General features: G+C 39.9%; 1 protein-coding gene across 2 annotated transcripts in view; it reads right to left on the bottom strand.

Annotated features, from left to right (window-relative positions):
- Positions 1-200: 200 nt before the first annotated feature.
- slc9a1a (solute carrier family 9 member A1a) overlaps positions 201-14,021 on the bottom strand; it is a 34,331-nt gene continuing 20,510 nt past the window's right edge. The window contains exons 3-13 of one of the 2 annotated variants that reach the window (XM_077526211.1): positions 13,626-13,876; positions 9,585-9,802; positions 8,215-8,417; positions 7,675-7,764; positions 6,332-6,402; positions 6,070-6,246; positions 4,475-4,601; positions 4,225-4,326; positions 2,658-2,739; positions 2,357-2,413; positions 201-566 (exon numbers count right to left, since the gene is read on the bottom strand). In XM_077526211.1, the coding sequence (XP_077382337.1) occupies positions 274-566; positions 2,357-2,413; positions 2,658-2,739; positions 4,225-4,326; positions 4,475-4,601; positions 6,070-6,246; positions 6,332-6,402; positions 7,675-7,764; positions 8,215-8,417; positions 9,585-9,802; positions 13,626-13,876 (1,671 nt within the window). In that variant the 3' untranslated portion in view covers positions 201-273. The remainder of the gene's footprint in view (positions 567-2,356; positions 2,414-2,657; positions 2,740-4,224; positions 4,327-4,474; positions 4,602-6,069; positions 6,247-6,331; positions 6,403-7,674; positions 7,765-8,214; positions 8,418-9,584; positions 9,803-13,625; positions 13,877-14,021) is intronic. The other variant, XM_077526212.1, reaches the window with a different exon arrangement.

Here is a 14,021-nt window from a genome sequence, read left to right on the forward strand (position 1 = left end):
CTGTTGCACCAAAGAATCCCGCCCATCTCAGATATGAGAACACAAAACGTCAATAGAATCGAAAAGAACTCCAAACAGTCCCTTTGGTAATGCATAGTTCATTCCTGAATGTCTCGTAACCGTGACTGTGTCTCTTCAAAGTAAAAGAGCGATGTCGACAAAAGGGCTAATGGCTCTTTTTTTTTTTTTTTTTACCCCCCCCCCCCCCCGTGCTGCTCGTAGTTTTTGGCTAATGGTCTTGAGCACTGAAGCACGCACCTTCCTCCAACGTTGTTAAGGCAGAAAGGGTTCGTCTTCGTCGTCATCCTCGGCGTGGGGCCCCGGGTCACTCAGGCACCTCAGCAGCTTCTCCCTGGTGCTGGCGTCCATTTCGCCCGTGTTGTGGTGCTGCTCGTCGGGCCTGGCGGGCGCTTTCATCATCAGGCCGGCGTCGTCAGCATCTTCCGCCGCCGCCGCCTGGAACTCGTCCAAGATGTTGATCGAGTCGGGCGACTGGGGGGAGGCCAGGTCCACCTGGATGGTGGGGACGCTGTCCACCGCCGGCTTCATGCTGTAAGCTTGAGGGTCTGTGGGGGTTGCCAGGGTGTTAAAATGGAAAATACAACAATGGTGAATAGGGGGCGCCATTTCCATGTCCTCACAAACAGTTGCTTTTCGTTTTTGTTTTTTTTAAGCAGTTTTGAAGTCTTTCGGGGATCCACACAGAAATGTTTTTCTCTCATATTTCATATCCAAGTCCATAAAAAAAAAGCCCTTTTTTGCTTTGAAGTGTTTTTTTTGTGTGATTCTAATGTTTGTATTAATTTTTGGCTTGCCTTTTTTCACAAATACAAAATCCAATAAATACACTTATTGCCACATTCTTCAAAATCTTTTTTCCCTTTTATCTAGGGCTAAGTTAAAAAAAAAAAAAATCAAATAGTTGATCAAATTTAATTTTCCTTTTCTTACATATGACAGACGTGACTCACTCAGAAATTTTAAATCTATATTTACAATTATTAAATTAGAATTATGAAAATACTTTTATCTGAAGACCATTCAGAAGCTTTTAAGTCCATATTTACAATTAAGATACTAATATGAAAATCTTTTTTATCTTAAGACCATTCGTAATCTTTTAAGTCCATATTTACAATTACTTACCGGTAATTAGAATTATGAAAATATGTTTATCTTAAGACCATTCAGAATTTTATAAGTCTATATTTACAAATATTAAAATCGAATTCTGAAAATATTTTTATCTGAAGACCATTCAGAATCTTTTAAGTCCATATTTACAATTATCAAATTAGAATTATGAAAATATTTTCAGCTCATCCTCGCTAATGTTTGTGTAAGCAATTATAACAGGTGTTACTTTCATTAACATCATTTGACCAGTTATTGCCTCCACAAAATGTACTTTTAAATTTAATATTTGTGGAGTGTTTTTTTTTTTTTTTTAATCATGTTCTTGACATTTTAGAAAAATTGATATTCCATATTTAATCGATATCGGATTGAGCTAAAGTGAATCAAATCGAATTAGGGAAAATCAAAATTGAATCAAACTGAATTCTTGTTAATCTAAATTAGAAATCGATAACCAGCTGCATAACTTTTATCTATTTTCAGATTTTGTGCATTCATGTTTTTTTTCTTACGTTTTTCCTCTCTCTATTTTGTTTTTCTGGCATTATATTGTCCCGATCCATAAATGAAAAGTGACAAATATTTTTTTCTTGTTTGTGATTTAATGTGGCTAAATTCAGTTTCATTTATTTTACTTCTCTAGCTGCTTGTGTATATTCTTTCTGCACATTTCATTTTCAAAATCAGTAAAAAGCATGGACAGATGTATGGATGGATGGATTGTTTTTTTACATTTTCACTCTAAAAACAATTACTTTATATTACAATTAATTCCATTTCAATGTTTAATTTCTTTTTGCTTACGATTAGCTAAAAGGCTTTATGAGCCTGTTGCTCTGCCAAGCACTTGTGGATGAAAATTTATGCAGCTGAGGGTTTACTTCTTTTTTTTTTTTCTCCAAGTTAAAAAAATACAAATTAAAAAAAATTAAAAAAAGTACTCCTGTACGTGGAGACATCCATTCCAATTGCGTGCGCACACAAGATGAACACATTCTCTGCGTAGGAGAAACATCAGGTCAACAAACGAATTAAGACAAAGAAAAAAAATGCACAATGCGGGGGATTGTAAATTGGGATCATTTCATACTATCAACTGAACTACGTAGGGGTAACGAGCAGCTTGTGTGAGGCATGCGTGTTAGCGCTGTGGTGATGGTGACTAATTGGGTCGGGAGGGGTTATCATCGTCATCGTCTTCACTCCTCCGGCCACATACCTGGACCGACAGTGTCCGCTTTCGGCTGCCGAGCGGCTTTGAAATCACTTTCTCTGCCTAAAAACGAAACCACACTGGTTTACATGGCGCCCGCCACATGCAAACATATTTCCATCAGCAAGGGGGAAATATTTGGAGTGGGTAGTGGCAGTGGATGATTATTAATATTGCTGTGTGAACACAACGCAAACAAATGGAGTGTATGTGTGTGTGATTGCTCCCTGCGTGTGTACACAGCGCAGTTAAAGCAGGAGTGTTTGCGCTTGGCGTCTGGGGGGGGTTCGCAGATGGATGTGTTTACCTGAGGCCAGTCTGGCTCTGCGCATGGTTGGCGAGTCGGGGGGAGCGGCGGGCACCGTCAGGTAGTTATTCATGTCTTGGATCTGGGGGAGGACACGTGCTGATTAGCAGTTCTTTGTGGAAGAATCGTAATGCTACTTACAAAATCAGTTTCAATGGCATCGAGGTAGCAATCAAAACAACTTCAGTCCCTTTGACCTACCTTGAATAGCCAGCATTTTTGCTGTTATTTATTTATAAAATGAATCCCGACATATTTGTAGTTGGGCATTCATCAATTTGCATATTAACACAATTTTTTTAGGGAGAATCTAAACCCTGAATTTGTCTGAAAATCTCATCTATTCACTGTGTGTACTGTATGCACTCAGGCCAAAACAATAAAAGTAATACTTTGGCACCATCTGGTGGAATCTTGGCATTGTTGTTGTTGTTAGCCTTAACTCATACTGTGTAGTCTACTTTATCATTGCAATTTGTATTATTATTTCTATTTTCTGTATTATTATGAGTACAACAAAAGTTGAGTTTAATGACTGAATACCATTTATGTCAAGTGCTCATGCACATATTTGTTTGCCTGTGTGTTATTTAGCTATTGTTATGCTAGCCTGCGATTGGCTGGCAACCAGTCCAGGGTGTCCCCCGCCTACTGCCCAGAGCCAGCTGAGATAGGCGCCAGCACCCCCCGCGAAGCGGTTAAGAAAATGGATGGATGGATGTTATGCTAGCTAGCACTATTGGCGAGCCTCATGTGATGGTGGGTTGTCCGTCGACCAATTCAACAAATGACTACAGTCGTTATGTTACATTTTTTAACTCATTCACGCATTTTCACTGAAACAACCCCCTTCACTCCTGGCTCTTTTAATGGATTTTGACTGATTTTTCCAAGGCCCACAGAATATTGTGTTCTCTTGCTGTTTCTATTTTGCGGCAATTAGCATGAGAATATAGCTAGAATATAGCTATTAACAAATCTGTTAAGAATTGAGGGGAAATCAGCTTGTTTTCATCATGGCCCTGGTTGGTCTCTTATACCCTGCTGCTATCTGCTGGTCGTTTTTGTGATTACTACCATTGCCTCACCACGTTCTTTGCAACTGAGAGGCTGCTCTAGCATTTAAAAAAAAAAAAAAAAAAAAAAAAAAAAAAAAACCATAAATACATCATTGGGACACTTATAAAATTTAAAATAGAACGCATTTATACGTTTTTGGGAGCAAATGAGATAATGGCGGTGTACATACTAGAAGCATAGTTTTGATGCTATATGATCGTCTGTTTTGAGTATTTTATCCCATCTTGTGGCATCAATACTCAATTACAAACCCTTTGGGTGTGTCAATTGTTCACGAGTATTTGCTGCTCCCTTTCTGGCCGCAGCATCGACACTCAGAATGCTTTCATTAACTAATATATCCTAATTTTGTTACTTTTTAAAGTACAGTTTTTGTCGTGTGTTACGGACAAAAGCGAAAATGTCAGCTTCCACTTTACTCAGAATATTTTTCTACAAGATGGTTTCCCCAAAAGCATACGAATAAAAAGGGAACCTTTTAACGTACCTTCTTATCCAGGGCAATCATCTTCTGCTTCTTAAGGAGGAATTCGCTGAAGTTGTCCTCATACGGATCAGCCAACAGGGTGTGTCGGTTGTACGAGCGCAACTGAGAACACCACAGGGAGGAAGGGGAAAAAGTTCTGATTATTCTTCAAAACATGCTGCTTCTACCTGCGTTTCATCATTAAATAACAGCAGGAAGAAAACTTTCACTCTTTTAAGGTGTGATAACGAGCTTGTGAGAGTGTGGCTACCCTCTGCCGCGTCTTTTGAAGGTTGCTCCGGAGAATCTTGCGGATCTCCTCCTCCCGGCTTTTTGATAGCTGAGGCAGAGCACGCTCCTCGGGCTTGGCGGGTGCCGGCTTCTTGGGCTGGATGTTTCTGGGATGCAAGTAGGACACACGCGGAGTCACTGAATGCTAGGCAAGTCATATTTTTCCACTTTTGTCTGCATAGAATCTTGTGTTATCGACTGCGTAATCGCTTCCATTCAGCTTTTACGTTCATTTGCTGAGAAATGGCTCCACTGTTCATAAAGAGCAGCTGGGGAGCAATGTGATGCTTTATCACACCGTTGGAATTTGCGGGCCACGCAGTAGTAACACTTTGTGGGTCGTGACGGTTGTGACTGCATAGAAAAGGATCAACAACTTTGATTTTGATCAATCTCTGGATGATGTCAACTTCAAGTCTGGTTCTCTTTGCCTGACTTGTCTTGACGCTTGGTACATTCAAGTAGCGACCACAATTAGAGTTTCAATACAGATTTTGATGGAATAAAAAAACTTTTGTAACTTTGGAACATTGTCTGTTTATCAAGCATACTTGAAATTTAAAGAAGGCTCTTTTGGATGAATTCCTTAGTAAGAAATTTGTTAACTCAATTCTCATTTTTCTTTCTTTTTTTTTTTTTCTTCTCTTTCTCTTTACACGCTCCGAGTAGGGCTTCTCGATTATGAAGATACTATTTTATCACAATTATTTTGGTAATAATTGAAATCCCGATTAGGATGATCATTTATTTATTTATTTATTTTTTGGTACAAGACAAGAACATGTTGAAACGTTAAAATGATTACGACTAATAAAATTCTTTGAAACACTATAATTATGCAAGTTCTTTTTGGATGAAACAAAATTTGTTAGTGATTTTTAAAAAATTAAAAAAGATGAAAATGTACTCTCTTTTTTTACGATCATGTAGATTTTTAAATGCCTGCATCAGTGTAACATTATTACAAACTTACTAGTATTGTTTTCCACTTTAGTTTCCCAAAATGTCAAAATATCTGAAATGTTAAATTTTTTACTGTCTTAGTTTTCATTTCAAACAAATAAAAGATTATACAGAGAGTCCCAAGGTCAGCAACATCTCATAAATTTAGGTGGAAAAATTAATAATTCTCTGAAGTTAACAGTTTTAAAGTGATCTATTTATTGGCTGTCAAACCTGTGTTAAGAAAAAAAAAATTATGCTGATATTCATCAAAATGCCGAATATAGGTGCCTCAAAGATGACGCTAAAGCAGAAATTAATAATTGTTATTTGTAGAACGCTGCACTGAAATAATGACCTTGTCACAAATTAACTGAACAAAAAACGATTGTTGTGTGAATGGCAACACCCGGATACACAGGTTAAATGTACCTTCTGCCATCTAGTGGAAGTACATTTAACTGCATAGGACCTATTCAATTTCGGGCGTTGGTTCTTAAGCACCCTCTTACAATATACACGTCCACCTCATTTTGTTTTGATCCGTGAGAGGTGTGTTTTTTTTTTTTGTTTTTTTTCCCTTTAACTTTTCCAGGATGCGCCTCATCTTCGGACAACGTCTTTTGTACTCACTGCATGGAGACGGTGGAGGGCAGGGCCGAGGGCAGTTTGACGCCGCCTCCGCTCTCCACCAGCTCGATGGCGTGCTTCATCTCCAGCTTGTGATAGAAAGCGATAAGCTGCGGCTCCTTGGAGCGCTCGCCGGCGATCAGGCACTTCTTCACATACTTCTTGTTAAAGCGGTTCAGCCTGGAACAGAGAGCGGAAAGCGGACTATTATGTCTGGACCGAACCATTTGCGAGTAGCGTGGATCTGAAAACATGTCAAGCATACTTGTCCTTCCAGTGATGGTGTCCATAATGTCCACAGATGTCTTCAATGCCAGTCAGGAGGTGGTCAAGGAACTGCATGTGAAGAAAACAAGACAATGAGAGCAAATCTTATTTTGTTCTTGAAATTTAGACTACTCCGCACTTGCAATCAGCAGAGAGGTCCTTCATCCTTAAAACTGTGACTCACTCAATCATGTGGAATATTCTCATCAAGACATTTTCCATTAATTACGCTCAGCAGGGAACTTCTGTGAGCGACATCGGCAATTTAAAGAGAGCGGAGAAACGACTCTGAAAAAAAATGAAAACTCAAATGCTGATTTAACGCATCTAAATTTAAATTAGCGTCACTGGAAGAGCAACGCTAATTATATCTCGTCTTACTATACGGATCTCTTGAAAGTGGTTTAGCGAAGAAATTCTCTCTGCTGTTGTTATTGTGATGTCTATTATTCAAGTCAAGATGGAATGTTCACTTTGCAAACATCAAAGAAGACGTTATTGACATACTGCATTCCAGCAGTGCAGCTCTCATTTAGAAGTGGAATAAAAGCTGTTGTTTAGTTGAAGTGAAAGCACTTGTGACTCATTGTAACTGTGTGTGATGGCGCGTGTGCATGAATCATGTGCTAGGAAATTGTGCAATGTGGTGATCACGTGCAATTTGTTTATAAGCCAAAAGTAGTAGTTTGTGTGTGTGTTTCAAGTTATATTCAAGATATAACACAAATTATTCTTTGAAAAAATGCAAGGAATCTTCTTGAAATACTGCATTAAATTGTTCAAAAGCACATGAAATACCACCAAATGACCTGTATGTGGTAGTAGTGATCTATATTTGCTGACCTAAGCCAAGGATCGTTTTTTTTTTTTCTATCAAGGGACATTTCTAATTACATTGTGCAGCCATCCATTTTAATTGGAGCCTATCCCAGCTGTCTTTCAAGGTATATACACAAAAACAAGCTTTCACACTTGCATTCACATTCACGCCTTTGCACGATTTAGAGTGGAAGAAAGCACAGGCAGAATAAGCACACTTCACCAGATATTTGAATCCAGATCTCCTGCCTATGAAGCAGATGGGCTCAACACTTGCTTACCGGTCCATCTACTTTGTTTTTGACAGGATGAAAAATGTTCATGTGTGGATTTTAAACAGTTCATCCTTTTAAAGTATGAGCAATGCAATCACAGTATATTTATCATCACTATCCGGCGAGAAACCCCTTTTTGTCTAAATACGGTCAAATTATTTTCTTTTCTTTCACAAATCGATACCATCTACCCTGGCAGGCACGTACCAATCGTTCATGTGAATAGAAGCAATTACTGTGGACGAACCTGAGTGTGGATCTCCTCATTGATGGAGCGCTTCGCCTCTTGTTTCTTCTTCACGGCCAGCAGGTCCACCAGAGGCTTGATGGTCATGCCCTGAGACAAGAACAAATCGAATACATGTTACCCTTTGTTTTCAATCACTGATTCATACATGCGACACGACATACAAAAAGTGCAGCAAACTCGGTTAGGCCAGAGCAATCATTTTGTCTATCAAACTGAGGCACGGGCCCATTTCGATGCCGTGCGTACGCTGCTTGCCGTCACCTCTGTGAGCTGATTAAACTACCTGTCAGGTTAAGTAGAAGAGCCTGGAGTGGATAATAACTCCCATTAACGAGGCCTCCCGCAAAGGAAGTTGCACTCACATGGTGAGGATATTAAACGTCTGCATTGTTTTCTGTAAGAACAAGTGAGGGATGCGGCTTACAAATAGAGTAAGTAAGCAAATGCTAAAACGAATCAGTTCAAAGTGAGCTCCAATGCAACCTCTCGCCACAGTTTAACCCCCGATGTTAGGTCACGGTTCATCTCCACGCCTACCTGCACAAAGACGGTGAAGAAGATGACGATGATGATGGCGGTGAGGAACATGTTCCTCAGCGGGAAGTGGTCCTTTTCCAGCAGGAAGCCCAAGGAGAAGGCGATGGCGCCGCGCAAGCCGCCGTAGGCCACGATGAACTGGTCCTTCGTGGTCAGTTTGACAATGCGGAACTTGTTGATGACATATGTCAGGCCCACCACGCCTGCCAGGGGGCACGAGACAAATGCAGTTTGGTCATTTTCTTGACTAATATTTTATTTAAGAGGCCAATGACGGCAACAAGAAAACAGGTGTTAGCTAACACTTACCACTGCAGCGTCCAGTGCTCAGGTACCGCTAAGCTAATATTAGCATATGTGTTTACATGTTTACTTCTAGCCATATATCCTCAAATTATATGATGCAGCAGTAGCGGTAAAAAAAAATAAAAATCTACTAACCCAAAGAAGCAAAACTAGAGACTGTGGAGTATAGTAGTGCTCTGGTTGACCAGTTATTAAAAATAGTGCCTAATAATGTACCTGTTTTTTTTGTTTGCTTTTTCGCCCAAAAGAGCCAGGAGAGAATGTATCACCCCAGACCACTAGATGGCGGTAATGAGTATTAAAAAGAGGATGCTAGGATAGTTGTTAAAATCAAACCTTACATTTCTAAACATTTATTTGGATTGTTTGTGCTTGGTGGAAGACAAAAAAACAACAATAACAAAAATCACACAATGATGTTTTTAACATGTTTTCCCTAGCAGACCCAGCTGTAACAAGCTAATGACTCAGTGAAATGACTGAGTCACTCTTGTTGTCAGTCAGGAAACATACGACGACGTGATGCAACACGCCTAATCACGCTTCCACTTTGCGCCTTCAGAATCCTCCACCACAAGGAAGCACGGCAGGCACTGAGTCGCCGAGGAAATACTCAGCAATGCTTGCTGTCACACCCGCCGAGTCTCGTAATGAAGCATTTTAGCACCTCATTACTATACAGGCTCACACACATTTATCTCCCTTGTGCATCTATACAAACAGCACAAATGGAATGGAGGGCTCTCTCGGTGGAGTTTTTCATACCGGAATTTAAAACAGTTCCTAGGTGTCTTAATAGATTTGGCAGGCTTTTGTCAAAACACACAGATTTGATAATGATACTGTTGTATCCACTGCGATTGGCTGGCAACCAGTCCAGGGTGTCCACCGCCTACTGCCCAAAGCCAGCTGAGATAGGCTCCTGAGATAGGCTCCAGCACCCCCTGCGACCCTTGTGAGGAATAAACGGTCAAGAAAATGGATGGATGGATGTTGTATCCACGCTATTAGAAGCCAGCCAACTCTCCACATGTCCCCGTTCGAACGACGAAATGCCGACCTACCTATGACCCGCGCCACCAGGCACAGGACGACGGTGACGGTGACGAAGGTCCAGTTCCAGTTGTGCTGGCCGTCCACGGTGGCCACGCCAAGGAAGATGAAGATCAGCGTCTCGCTCACGCTGCTCCACATCTTCAGGAAGTACTTGATGGTGGTGTGCGACTTGTGGGAGATGTTGGCCTCCACGTACGGACGCATCACCGCCCCGCACGCTATCAACCTGGAGGCAAGTGAGCGTTGATAAAAGTCATCAACAATCTAGAATATTGCCCCTTTTCCACTGTGCGATACCGAAGACGGATCGGAGACTGAGGGCAGCAATAAAATTAAGCGCTGAAGCAAAGTGAAGACTACGTAGCATGTGCAGCAGTTTAGCCATAGCTAAGCTAATTTGTTGCTGTTTTGTTCTTCCACATGTACTAGTATTTGAGTTGCTGTGTGTTGTATGTAACTGTTTTTCCCCCAAAACTACACTGTCCTCCCCTTAAAGGAGCTTAGCCTTTTTTTTATGCTCCCCCTTCTTCATGTTTTTTCATTATTCATAAGGGGAATAACAAAACCCACACTGTGACCGAACCCATTTTTCTTATAATAATCGGCCATTTAGCTCAATTGGCCGATTATTTTGGCCGATGTTTGAAGGCCAATCATCAGCCAATTATAATCGGCAGCCGATTAATCGGTCGGGCCCTATTTGGCACATTAATATATGTGGGGGGGGGACTACTCAAAGTTTTGATTCATGGTTTTATGAATCGATATTGCGGTAGGAAAAGGAATATCGATTTGATATTGATATATTGATATTTTAGCCCCAGCCCTAGCAGTGTCTGGAGCTAAGTCATGGCTTAGCTAGCGATAGCATGTGTGTTTTTGTTCATTTCTAGCTGGGCATCCTGAAACATAAGATTGGAGAGGGTGATGATGAATCTCAAAATTTCGTTCAACAGAAGACTGAGGGTAGCTTGTCTTCTAATTCACCTTCAGGAGAGGAACACCCCCTGCCGCTATAATAAATACACGTGTTGTCGCTTGGGCCGCCAAACGAGGGCTCCGGTTACCAATCTCGAGTTCCACAACGTGCTAATTGCGCAAGCCGGGTTCCCGTCTGCTGCTCACCACTTCTCTGTTTGAGTCTAGCCGTACGCTATGTCAAAAAGCAAGGCGCCAAAAATAAAATAAAATCCGTCAAAGTGTCCTCTAAAACGCCTCTGCAGCTGCTTGCCATCTTTAGAGCGAGGGAAAGGAAGCAGGGGGGGATTTACACTGATAACGTGGCCGCCTTTGAAATAGATAAAAACACTGTGACAAATCCAGGTGCTGCAAAGAGGAAGAGAGGATAAGAACGCCCTTGGAGCTGAGCATCAGGCGTCAGCCGTGACATCCCGGGGGGGCCAGACTGTCAATCATACAGATCGATGCCTAACTCCTCCTGTCTTCCAAGTATGCGGTTACGTTGCGAGTCAAATCGACCCTTTTAAATGTAGCCACTCAAAGTGTTTAGGAATAAACTCTTATTTTGCTGTCTGGTTGTGGTTGTCTTCACACAGTTTATTTGAACATCCTCGTAAATTTGTTCCTTGAAAGGTTATGATTGATTTTAAATAAGTAAGTAAATTTGAGATAGGTGTTAATCTGTCACCCCTCAATAAAACAAGCAAAAAAAAAAATGTTATCTACAGCACTACAACTAAACACTAAAAGTTTTTTTTGTTCTTCATTTTACCAAAAACAAGAGACTCCTCATTGACCCACTAAGGGAAAGCTGCACTAAATAGATTGATGAAATGGTTAGTAATTGTGTTAATAATTAAAATCACATTTACTCCCAAAAACGTGTAAATACGTTCTATTTTTAAATATTACCATGCTCCAAAAGGTGTATTTATACGTTTTGGCTTTGATGCAGCCTCTGAACTAAAGAGAATGCTTGAAGCAATGGTAGTTATTAAAAAACCGGCCAGCAGATGGCAGCAGAGTATAAGAGATCTAAAGCTCCTTTCCCAACTATTTTAAACAAAATTGTGAATAATGATTAAACTTAGCCATATTCTAATGCTAATTGATGCAAAATGGACACAGATAAGAAACATACTTTTTTTTTTTCCTGATGAAAGAAGAGACTAATCTTTCTTTTGGTAAGGTCCATGTTTTTATAGCAATAGCACACAATATTCCATGGGCCTTGCAAAATCAGTCAAAATCCAGTAAAAGAGCAAAAAATGTCCTGGGAGTGAATGAGTTAAATAATGCTCCTGATGGCAAACTCTTATTTTTGTTTTGCTTTTTTTGTTTACAAATCCTCATGAGTGACTCTCATGAGTGAGATGTTGAGTCAGGTCAGCAGATCAATTTGGCCCTGAACAGAAGTTGTTGTGTTAATTTTGCAACATAGCTCTATAAAAACACAAATATCAAATATTGAAAAAAAATGTGATGTGTGAACTTTTTTTTTTTTTTTTTTTTTTTTTTTACATTTTCTTATAAATTGCCCTAAAATTAAAGAATGCCACTGCACTAAATGGTGATCAAAAAGGTGAGGAAAGGCATTAATAAACAATGTGTGTTGCGTTCTCCCTTCTGTTTATGACACCACAGAATCATAAACTGGAAGTGGCCCATAGATCAAATTGACCAAGGAACATTATTTCTGTTCTTGAGAAATTAAATATACAGCAGGAGCACTCACAAGAATGCTACAGAGTTACTGAGTTGAGTAGGAGCATAGGGGGAAAAAAAATAGATTATTTTCCTGGCGGCAGGTCCAGTTGGACGCATGACATCAGCCCCGTCCGGTACATGCATATGACAAGGGACGTCCCTGAAACAGCTGCACTATTTGACAGACATAAGAGAGCACACTTGGGGCAGCGAGTATGCGCTGCAAACTGCGTACAGTAACTCACAAAGGGCCCAGAAGTGCACCAATGACGTGAGCGTTGCTCCATACGCAATATTAAAGGGGACATGCTATATATGTTAAATCAGGGCTAGGTTAAAAAAATAAATAAATAAAATGTATAATTGATATTGAATTGATTTTCCTTTTCAAGCCCGATATCGATTAATAAAACCATGAATCCATTATTTTAATCTCTTTTTCCCATAAATTCCTAATAAATTGGAATTTTAAAGGCCACATTGTTTTAACTTGTTTTCTTGAAATTACTGTTCACATGAATTAAAAAGTATTTTCTTATATTTATGAAAGAACTGATTTTATATTTACAATTATTAAATTACAATTATGAAAATATTTTCTTTCCTTGCTGATGTCAATGTGTGTAATACCTAAGTAATAACACGTGTTAAAATTTACTTTGGAGTTTAATATTTGCTGAGTTTTTATCATTTAAGAAGAATAGATGTTCCAATCTATATTGGATTGAAGTGAATCAAATTGGGAAAAACCGAAATTGAATCGAAATGATCTCTTTTGAATAGAAATCGAATCGATTGGGGAAACTAGAATCGATATCCAGCCCTAGGGCTTGGCGATATGGCCCAAAAAAATAACTTTTTTTTTTTCCCCCAGTCTTTCAGGATGATTACGATTTTAATCGATTTTAATGTAATAAACCCAACAAACATTAATTTAAAGCCTTCAATGGAGTGTTGTTGTTGTTATTATTATTATCATCATCATCATCATCATCATCATCATCATCATCAGATCCTCAAAATCAGGTGACTCGGACTCGGCTGCAAAAAATCGGGACATCCCTAACTTCAGACAACCGAACAATAATGTACACTGATTCTAAATCAGTTTTAGCAAACTTAACATTCATAGTTTGTGCTTAAATGTCACAATTAAGTAGTCAGTAGCTATTGTAAACCAACCATCCAGAATTCTGCCACTTGTGCAAAATTACAAGAACACAAGAACAACAGCTTTTAATAATCCAGAAGACAAAACTCGATTTTACGATTTAGCAAATTTTCAACGATTTGATTTTTAAAATGACGATGCATGGAATTAATTCAATATATTGCCCAGTCCTACATTAAACTGAGTTCATTTGAGTAGACGCCAAACTTACGCCATGATGCCAGACAGGTGGAACATCTCGGCCGACAGGTAGGCCATGTAGCTGTACACGAAGACGAAGAGTGGCTCGATGACGCGCGTGTGCGAGGTGAAGCGCGAGGTGAACGCCGCCAGGATGCCGTAGATGGCGCCCACCAGGATGCCGCCCAACGCCACCACAAAGAAGGAGATGACGCCCAGCACGCCGTCTATCACCGTCACCGTGCCCACGCCCGCGTACTCCTCAAAAAGATGGTACAGCACCTACAAGACAAAAATGAAAAATAGAGTTAGCATTATTCAGAAATTTATTTAGAATTGTGAGTAAATGAGCTTTTTTCCAACATGGCCCTGGTTGAGCTCTTACGCTCTTCTGCCACCTGCTGACCGTTTGTGTAATAACTACAAT

Source organism: Festucalex cinctus, chromosome 7, assembly GCF_051991245.1.
Source record: "Festucalex cinctus isolate MCC-2025b chromosome 7, RoL_Fcin_1.0, whole genome shotgun sequence".
In the NCBI taxonomy this organism is placed as follows: Eukaryota; Metazoa; Chordata; class Actinopteri; order Syngnathiformes; family Syngnathidae; genus Festucalex; species Festucalex cinctus.